The 10104-nt window shown below is 43.8% G+C and overlaps 2 protein-coding genes across 2 annotated transcripts in view; one reads left to right on the forward strand and one right to left on the reverse strand.

Moving 5' to 3' along the window:
- The window catches only part of LOC108675960 (isoleucine--tRNA ligase, cytoplasmic), a 13267-nt gene extending 9147 nt beyond the window's left edge, over positions 1–4120 (forward strand). Inside the window, exons 9-12 of the mRNA XM_018164019.2 lie at positions 372–471; positions 776–2937; positions 3204–3333; positions 3601–4120. Of these exons, the coding sequence (XP_018019508.1) occupies positions 372–471; positions 776–2937; positions 3204–3333; positions 3601–3690 (2482 nt within the window). The 3' untranslated portion in view covers positions 3691–4120. The remainder of the gene's footprint in view (positions 1–371; positions 472–775; positions 2938–3203; positions 3334–3600) is intronic.
- A 726-nt stretch (positions 4121–4846) lies between these two features.
- LOC108675967 lies at positions 4847–7125 on the reverse strand. The gene is made up of 2 exons (XM_018164023.2): positions 5585–7125; positions 4847–5227 (listed from the first exon to the last, which is right to left on the reverse strand). The coding sequence occupies exons 1-2, from the start codon at positions 6433–6435 to the stop codon at positions 5089–5091; spliced, it is 990 nt and encodes a 329-aa protein (XP_018019512.1). The 5' UTR covers positions 6436–7125; the 3' UTR covers positions 4847–5088.
- Between the last annotated feature and the right edge of the window lie 2979 nt (positions 7126–10104).

Genomic DNA, 10104 nt, shown 5'->3' on the forward strand with positions numbered 1-10104 from the left:
CTATTAGATATGCAAACTTTTCAAATCTTTCTATTGTGTTATGTAGCCTCAGTATTAGGCCTTTAATGCCCATTGACAAAAATTTTCTATGTCAAATAGTTTTTGAGTTGTGGGGGTTTTTGTTAAAAAAACGAAAAGTGGTCTAAGTTACCCCGCCGGTCTAAGTTACCCCATTTTACGGTACATTACTGCTCAAAATTATATTTGGTATATATTACGTTTGTCCTTATGTACGGTTTAGGGCTTCTTGAGATTAAACAATCAGGTGATAAGGATCCGCTAGTCTGTTTGCATGGCACTGGTAATCTAAATATTTTAAACGTCTCGTCTGTGACTTAATATATACCGGGCAAGTATCTTTCTGTGAGCAGTTTTGCCAACTGGCTGCGGGAGGCGCGGGACTGGGCCATCAGTCGCAACAGGTACTGGGGGACGCCCATCCCCCTCTGGGTGTCCCAGGACATGGAGGAGGTTCGTATTCTGGATGTCCTTCTAGAAAAGTGCCTTTGTATTAGCCAAATTTTATGATAATACATTATTGTCTGTCTAATTATTTATATTAATGTATTAATTATATCAATATGATGTCAATCATGTTGATACACTTTTTGGATGCTGTAAGTCATTGGTAATTAGGCATTTTTTGCATTTTAGCACTGCCATTTGAGTCACTATAATTTTGTTGTGTGTGGACTTGTGTGGCACTATATGTGAATGGCATACATACATAAGATAGAATTGATTTCATAATCTCATTGATGGCCCTGCTGGTCAGGTGGTGTGCGTGTCGAGCATCGCTGAGCTAGAGCGTCTGAGTGGTGAGAAAGTCACGGATCTCCACCGAGACAAAATCGACCATCTGACCATCCCCTCACAGCGGCCTGGTCAGCCCCCGCTGCGTCGCATCTCTGAAGTGTTTGACTGCTGGTTCGAGTCTGGCGCCATGCCCTACGCACAAGTCCACTACCCCTTTGAGAATAAGGCTCAGTTTGATGACTGCTTCCCTGCCGACTTCATTGCTGAAGGCATCGACCAGACGCGTGGTTGGTTCTACACGCTGCTTGTAATCTCGACAGCGCTTTTCGGAGGGCCGCCTTTCAAAAACCTCATTGTGAACGGCCTAGTGCTAGCTTCGGACGGCCAGAAGATGAGCAAGAGAAAACAGAATTACCCAGATCCCATGGATGTAGTGAACCAGTACGGCGCTGATGCTCTGCGTCTCTATCTTACCAATAGCCCTGCCGTGCGAGGAGAAAACCTGCGCTTCAGGGAAGAAGAGGTCAAGGCGCTCCTGAAAGAGGTTTTCATCCCGTGGCTAAATGCCTACAGATACTTTGGCCAGCAGGTCGAACGTCTCGAGAAAGATGAAGGCATCGTCTTCAATTACCAAGAGTCGAGCGACATCCCTAAGAACGTGATGGATCGCTGGATTCTCTCCTTCACTCAGAGTTTGCTTGCATTCGTCAGGAAGGAGATGAAAGCGTTCAGGCTGTACACCGTCACTCCGAGGCTTGTCAAGTTTGTGGACAACCTCACTAACTGGTACGTCAGGTTCAATCGCAAGCGTCTGAAAGGTGATGCGGGCACCGCTGAGTGCCAAGAGTCACTGGCCACGTTGTACAACGTCTTGCTTACCATGGTGAGGCTTATGTCGCCCTTCACGCCTTTCATCACCGAAACAATGTATCAAAACCTGAAGCGCGTCCTTGGTACTGAGAGTGAACTACGTGCAGACTCGGTTCATTATCTTATGGTGCCTGAGGCACAAATCTCGTTGATCAGCGAACGAACCGAGACAGCAGTGGCCAGTCTGCAGTCAGTCGTCGAATTGGGCCGATACTTGCGAGACAAACTGAACTGTCCCATCAAGTATCCTCTACCCGAAGTGGTCGTCATCCAGAAGGAGGAGAGCGTGCTTCAGGACGTCCTAGCGCTTGAGTCGTACATCAAAGAGGAACTCAATGTGAGGACAGTGACTACCTCCACTGATAAAAGCAAGTACGGTGTGGCCCTCAAAGCTGAGATTAACTTCAAGCTGTTGGGAGCGCGCCTCAAGGGTGATGTGAAGCAGGTAGCGCAGGCTGCAGCAACGCTCAATGACGACCAGATTACCGAAGCATTGAGCAGCGGTGCCATTGATCTGTTAGGGCACAACATCAGCGCAGATGAACTCATCATCAAGTACGCCTTCAGTGGCGAGCGCGCCGAAGAGTTATCCAGCAAGTATCAGGCACACAGCGATTCATCAGTCCTGATTCTGCTGGACACGACGCCTTCCCAAGAGATGTTGTGGGAGGGACTCGCAAGGGAAGTGGTCAATCGCATACAGAAGCTCAAGAAGGAGGCCCGTCTAGTGCCCACTGACGAAGTGACTGTCTGGTACGACGCACCTGACAAGAGCGGTGAACTGCAACGCGTCATTGACTGTCACTTGGACTACATCCAGACAGCCACGCGTGCCCCGCTACGACCTCTTGCATCGCGCCCTGCAAGCACTGAGGTCCTCATTCAAGAAAAGGAACCAAAGAAGAAAATCAAAGAGACTGTGCTAGAACTTGTCATCACTAAAGGTTATGTGCCAGGCTTCAGCACGACGAGTGGTGCTGCAACCATGAATGGTAGTGGAGGTGTGCAGTTGGCGTGTCCATGGGTAAATGTTGTGTACGGCGGACGTGCCCGCCGCGGGAACCCGGAAGCGGTGACAGGCACGTTACTCCTTGAGAACCCTGCCGGGGTCCCAGTGTTGTGCTCAATGGATGATCTGACGGCAGCTGCCCGAAAGCTCTTTGGCTTTGCTGAAAATTCTGTCGAAGTGCTGGTTGATGGAGTACCGCTCAACACTGCAGCGAAAATGTCGGCCCTCGTCGGAAAAACGGTATTCTTTTTACCTAAAGGAAGCTCCGCAAATTTCACGATGAACAACGCTCCTTTTGCCAGGTCAGGGTTCCTACCAGGTGTGAGTTAAAACTTGAGTATTGACGACAATAACAGTTAACATGCGATGTTGTTTTTTGGTTTCTTCCATTTAGCTGTTATTTTGTTTGTACCGGTACTTAGATTAAAAATACGTCACTGAGTAAGCTCCCACATTCATATCTTTGTGTGCACGTATATGATGGAAGTAAAGCATTAAAACTGTGATTATTTTTACACGAAGCTGATATTTAGCTTAAGCTAATCTGTCTGGTGCTATTTCACTGCAGGTTCATTAACGTCACGTTGAAGAGCGGCGCCGTAGCAAGCGTTCTATTGGAGAACCCCGTGAAGAGCGGCCTGTCCTCTCCCCACGAGATCTTGAGCGTCACTGGCAAGCTTACAGGATGCAAGACCTCGGTCAGAGAGTTGAAAGTGATGCACAAACTTCTCGATTTATTTGTAATGATGGTATCGATGATACAAAGCACAACATCATTGTGATGATCCTGTACCAATATGCATTTAAGATATGCGCAAAATTGCCCTAACGTACGTCTTCGGTCATGGAAATTTTGTTTTGTCAGCAATTCTAGAAGTTAATCATAGAGCAGAGAAAATTGTGATATAGGATAGTTCTGATACCTTTTTTCTGCAATTTCAAGTGAATCGTTCCGTATTTGACAGGTGGGATCGCTCTACACGAACGAGTCACGTTCGAAGATTGTTCGATTGGACAACATCGCAGCGCTCTCCGGCTCTTCGTTCTACTGCTGACCATCATCACGCGCTGTTAACTGTGCGGCACTGGGGCCACGAGTTCATTTTTGTCATGATGTACATTGAGGGAAAAACAAAAACTATTTACATGATCCATCTTTACACACGCTGATGAACGATCGTGCGTGAGGTATGACATCGAGGAATAAAATATATTATTTATTGTGGGCTGCTGGTAGGATAAAAGATTCAAGCTTCAAATTTTATGACTTGCATTTAAGGAACACCTGAGAATGTTGGAGAAATGCGATCAAATGGACAATGTACATGAACGATTTGAGAATTGCTCATTTAGTTACATTTTAAAATTCCGATTCTTCCCACTGCAACTCCTATTGCAGTTTCGAATGAAATTTATTTCGAGAATAAATATGTAGTGCGAAACAAATGGTCGCCTTGTGACACAGTAAAGCAACGTTATGGTGGCTCCAGCTTTTTCCATTAATCCTACCTCAGGATATCAATGACGATTTTGACTACATTTCGCAGAATAGTGAATTATGTTAGTTACATTTTCTTAATGCAAATGCATTGCCAACCTTGACCAATGCTTCCATTCGACGAGAAATCATGTGGTGCTTTTACTCCGATAATATTGTTGATCAAGCCACTAAGTAAGTCAACCTACGTTACCATTGGTACGCAAGTTCGAGTAATAGTTTATCCACGTAGATATTTGTGCAAAAAATTTGCTCTCTATCAACTTGGCAATTCATGGTCCAGATAGTCTCCAACAATGTTCATGCGTGCGGAATTTACAATATTCTTCCAAGTGCGAAGGATGAAAAGCGATTACTTGCTGGAATCGATTCAGTTTACTTGTTCCTCACAGTGCAAGTGCCAACAAAGTTAGATCATTTGGTTCATGTGATCATTTTGTTCAATTTCCTTGAAATCTTATACCTCAAGTTATGAAATTTCCTTCGTTGAAGTGGCAACAACGGTAGATTGAAAGCCTCGTTCTATTGCACATTCCACGTTTTGCTGTAATCGAGGGTTTCGCAAGGTCAGCATGACACAGCATAGTAGAGGTTTTCGAAGGACTTCCAGACCACCTTAGTAGACGTAACGTTGTCATGTTTCTGGGCTAATCGCTAGTTATTAAAATTGGACTGGCATTCACGTTTCCTTATCTTTTAGGAGTTCATATTAAAAAAATTCCAGCAACATGCTGGGAGGAGTAGCTCAGAATAGCATGCTTATCAGTTAAGCAAAGAAGGAATGCCTGACTATTTGTAATGGCAGAGAAGCCAACAAATTTTGTTGCCAGTATTTGTAAGGCCTATGCCAATCACAGTCGACAAGGATGATCTACAATATTGGCAATTTCTCACAAATTTATTCAACGTTCAACTGCACCGAATAAAAGAAATAAAACCTAATTCGAAAATCCAGTTAAGGAACTTCAGGCTCAATGGGCGGAACTTCGTATGGGGACAAGACTCCATTGTCCACTTCCTCTCTGTACTTGTGGAAGTTGGTGCGCGTCATGAAGTAGGAGATGCTTCCATTGCAATGGAAATTTGTGCATATTCTGGAAAGAATAAATAATATCAGAAAAAGAATCCTGGTTGCAGTACATTGACTTTCGAATAGAGTGTCCCAATGAACAAGTTTTATACGAGGTTTAGAATTATTTTTTTAGAACTGAAAAGATTTCAGGTTCCATACAAGATGGAGACGCCTTATTATTTCGGTACAGTTTGTTGGAATACGAAAATTTGTGAAGACTTCCGAAACAAAGTAGACTAACTTTATTTGCACAGCCTTTCTGATACCGCCGAACCTGTTGTCCAACGCCGGTAACTTTTAATCAGGCCTACGTACGATTACAAAAAATAGAGCATTTAAACTGTAAATTTTGAAGCCACATTTTGCAAGAGAAACTCACCCATCAACCGAGTGTGCGACAATGTGCATGCAAGGAATGCAGTAGAGGTCCCAACACACGTCGGTGAAGGCAAAGTCGTGGGCCTCGTCAAAGTGGACATCAAGGCAGTGGCCGCACAGTTCGCCTTCAGGGTTGTTTCGGTAGAATTCTTGTACATCACGCACAGCGTCGATCTTCTCCCAAATGACCTTGGGCGCACACTTGCTGTAGAAGTCTTCCATAAGAACTTCTTTGACAAGTGAGCCATCTTCGTCATCCAAAAGCCTGTTCAACAGTGCTAGGCGATGCGCGTCAGTCGATACCCTCATGCGGTACCTGTCTTCGCCATCTGTGATACGGCCGATCATTACCTTCAGAGTTTGAGTATATTCGTTGAACTTTTTGGCGGTTGCCTTCAGAACTTCTTTGCCAGCCTCGTTGACTGTATTGCACTCGTCCCACGTAACGTACTCCATTAGCAAAAACTTCAATGCAAAGTAAATATCCTGAAGGAACAACGAGTTTCGGGCAGAACTCTGCTCATCATTGCAATACTTGTCGCAGAAGTCGGGGTAGATCCTGAGCATGTACTTGCCTAGGGCAATGGAGAAAGCTTCGATTGTGTCATGTCTTAGGTCCTTCCTAATCATCTCGCGCAGCTGTATCATGGAGCTCTTGCGAGGGAAGATATACCTCGCGAAGGCTATCAGATCGTCCACCAAATGACATTCTGCTATATTTGGAAATTCATCACTCATCGACTTTGCTATGATTATGTGCATGGTGCCTTGGAACCCAGCTATGTCCTGAGCAATGAAGCCTTCCTGCACCTCTGCCATTGTTAAAAAATCTAGAAGGAAATCAAGATGCATTAACTATCTTGAGAGCTCAAGCCGGTACGTCTTGGATAACCAATCGTAGTCCACAGACCAGAAAATCGAGACGAACATGACCACGCATACTTAACTAGTTTATTGACTTTGCATCCAGGAGCGTGGACGAGTCCTGGAACTATGCGCTTAAGTAATTATATACAACTATGCGCTTCGAAGACATTTAGAACGGACGGTAAAAATCCATGGATATTAATATTTTCGGTTATTAGCATTATTTTAAACCTCACAGAAGGTCGTGCACTCAAGTCGCACTAGCTTCCGATATACTTGCTACCGTTCGGTTAGTATTAGAAGTAACGCAATTAATAATCCACACTTTTCACTATTGGAACGTTATACCTATTTAGTAGCGTATACAAGGAACGAGACCCGGATAATTAAGAGTTAGAGTTGTGTATACCGCGAGCTTTCAGAGTATTGTTTCGACACATCAAATCGTACTTTGACGATTAAAATTTTATTCTCTGAATTTTGATTGCATCAAGCCTATGTGCACATACTCCGCTACTGAGTAGGATACAGTTTTTAATTGATTAATCACATAAGCACCAGCTCCTTTCAATTGCCATGAAGGTACCCATATCGTTTCAACTGGGACAAGAATAATTCAATTCAGATCACGACTCTCATCCAAATCTTACAAACCTTAGGCTTAAAGACTCCGTATTCCGGATAGTATTACACTGCCGACCAGTAATTACAAGATACACAAATACCTTGGCAAACATCGCCCCCTCCATAAAGTCCCAAAACGTATTGACAATACTATTGGCAAGCAACACGCTCAAGTTAAACATTGTACTTATAGCAATATAGTGTGCTGACGAGCTGGCCTGATCGAACTCTACCCTAAGGGATAGCCGCCTTGATTCGGTAGGAAATGACCATAAACACTAATGACTTCGCATTCGTTTACGAAATATTCATACACGTGTCAACTGGACAGTAATGTGGAAAATTGAAACATTACTAGTAGAAACTTGGAATGTAAAAATACTGCCGGAACAGCCTATGTTCAATAGGCAAATCCCGAATATTGATCATCATTGTGTAATAATGATTAATATCTTGAAGTTCAACAGATGAAAATGTAACGTTCATATAAACTCTCTTTAGTGCAACTAATAAGTGACTATCTGTCTTAGGCACACGAATAAGTGATAAACTATCTTTCCTGACTACGAATATGTGATTGAGTCATTTGAGTGTCTAACCGTGCACGCATTAAGTTCAAGTGCATTCGGTAATGAGTTCAAGTGCGTCCGTAACAGTGGAATTGAGGCCTTCAAGTAAATTGTAATAACGCCTATTTATTGGAAGCCTTTTGCAGCAAAGACCACACTTTTTGAGTGATTTATAAATTAATTAGGCTTTATTTGAAGTCTGAATGGGACGGCTTCGTCTGATACAGACAAAGTTACTCCTGGTAAATACGTAATACCCCTGATGTTGAGGGCCAGAAATACTCGTATTTTGATACGATGCATACTTCTAGTATTAGCTACAACCTTCCATCACCAGAATCTTTGGATCCCCCCAAAGTAACACGAACCTGAAGTTTATCCCCCCAAGGCCATCCCCCCTATCAAGAGCCGCACAATAGAGACACAGAGAAACTAACCATTGGCGGTTATTCGAACCCGCGGCTAGCTCCTCTCGTCTCGGTGCCACTACCACTGCGATAAACACGCTCGATAACCAATAAATAAAATAAAATAAATTTCTTTACCTGAAAAAAGCTAATTGTAAAGACTACCATCGCAAAGTTGGCAGCGAAATCGAAAGAAGCACTAAATTTCCTTAAAACAAAGACATGAACCTAGTTATGCATAAAGTGCATTTATATATTTCAAGATCCCCTTTTTTGCGGTCGTGATGCAGTTCGGAGTCCGCGATTACTGTGATGTCGTTCGTCACTCGTCGAATTTAACGCACAACGTTCACGCAATCATCTACTCCTCTTTATTATCTGCTCAGCGTAATTCCTATTTGCATGCGATAAATATGTAGAAAAAACGCATAGAACAACGAAATCGTGTTATAAGGAATGAACAACGGCTTCAAGCGGTTTCCTCGTCAGCCTCGTCCTTCGTAAACCTGTCTCGCAGACGCAGTTGCAGGCTGGCAGCCTATAGTGCCAGTGCGCTTACAGAGCTCAAGCGAGTAGTGAACCGCATCTCGTGCACGCCCAGTGTTACCTCCTAATGTTTCCATGTATATATGGTCTGTTACTATGTGTGTGATTTTAGAATTTGTGATATTAAGTTCATGTTATTTGTAACGCTGCGCTAAGCCATCGTTTTCGGTCACTGTTAATGACTTAATGTTAGGCAAACCAGTTCTATTCAAGGCGTCAAACCTAATAGGTGAGAGTTACTTTACCGCGTGAACATCCAGGGGCAATTAGTTGGAAATGGAATAATTTATTGTGTAAACCACTGTTGTTGAAACTGTGGAGCACTTGCTGATGGAACGTGAGGCGTATGAGAGAGAGCGTCAGTCTATGATGGAGGTGATTCGGAATGAGGGAGGTGAGATTAACGAAGTGGGTATGAGAGAACAAGCAAAGAGTGGATGGCAATGATTGTGGGTCTGTCTGAGAGAGCACTGCGGCGTTGTTTGAGAGGGTGAAGAGATATTTGGAAAACATGTGGGGGTTGAGAGAGAGGAGGATGATATGAGTGGGTTCTTGAGGAGTGGAGGGTTGAGCGAGGGGAGGATGGGAAGGTAGAGGTGACCGTGCGGGTGGGAGCGCAGCCGTGCACCACCAATTTTGTGCACCAATAAGCCCTGAATCGAACGCCTTGGATCTCTCCGGGCATACACCAATCAGCTGTGAACCACTCGGCTTTGTCTTCCTCCAGCCTCGCGTAGAACCTGCCGTGCATCACCAGGCCGCGGATCGAATCTGACTTCCGGGCATCGTTAAATTACGTAATTTTACGTTCACCGCATCTGAGGTTAGGTTTCAGATAGCATAGTTCTGTTCCAAAATTTATCGTCCTAACGGCTTGAAGTGTTGAAGGCTACGTTCCGGAAGGCAGGAATCATGATGGTCCATTACATCCGGGGTAGTGGTGGTCTTCGGCAGGCGACCCGTGCAGGTCCGTGCCGAATGTTTTAGTACATTGTTTCTGTTTTTTTAGGATGTTGAAATGCATAACGGAATGTTTTAGTCTCCTATGATTATTGTGAATACTTATTAATTGAACCATTTGTTAACTGCCGAGTGTGACGTGAACTTTAAATTTTTTGACGCTAGTAAAAGAGCTTTTATGCAGCATGAATGACGAAAGGAATATGAATCTTTGCTGAATAGACGATAATGAGCAGAGCTGAATCCCTAATCACTATTCTTTCAAACCATTGAGTATATGCGTGTGACATAACTGCGGTCAATTCTTCTATATCCCATTATAGTGGTGGTGCTTGAATAGAGCCTTCTTTGTATGCCGTGGCAACGGGTGACAGACGTCAGTTTCGTTTTCTATAACAAAGTCCTAGAAGTTTTCTATAACAAAGTCCAAAAGCTCAAGTAACACCATTGTTCAAAAAAGGTGACAAAAGCAGCCCCGGCAACTATCGCCCTGTCAGTCTGACAAGTGTTGTTTGTAAGCTAATGGAATCTGTTGTGAGGGATAGGAT

Source organism: Hyalella azteca, unplaced genomic scaffold (genome assembly GCF_000764305.2).
Source record: "Hyalella azteca isolate HAZT.00-mixed unplaced genomic scaffold, Hazt_2.0.2 contig8701, whole genome shotgun sequence".
Classification (NCBI taxonomy): Eukaryota; Metazoa; Arthropoda; class Malacostraca; order Amphipoda; family Hyalellidae; genus Hyalella; species Hyalella azteca.

Excerpts from the sequence above, each read along its gene's own strand:
- LOC108675967 (XM_018164023.2), bottom strand. The coding sequence starts at position 6,435 with ATGCATCTTGATTTCCTTCTAGATTTTTTAACAATGGCAGAGGTGCAG. Across the intron at positions 5,228-5,584 it reads GTCGCACACTCGGTTGATGG|AATATGCACAAATTTCCATT; the intron begins GTGAGTTTCTCT and ends TATTCTTTCCAG.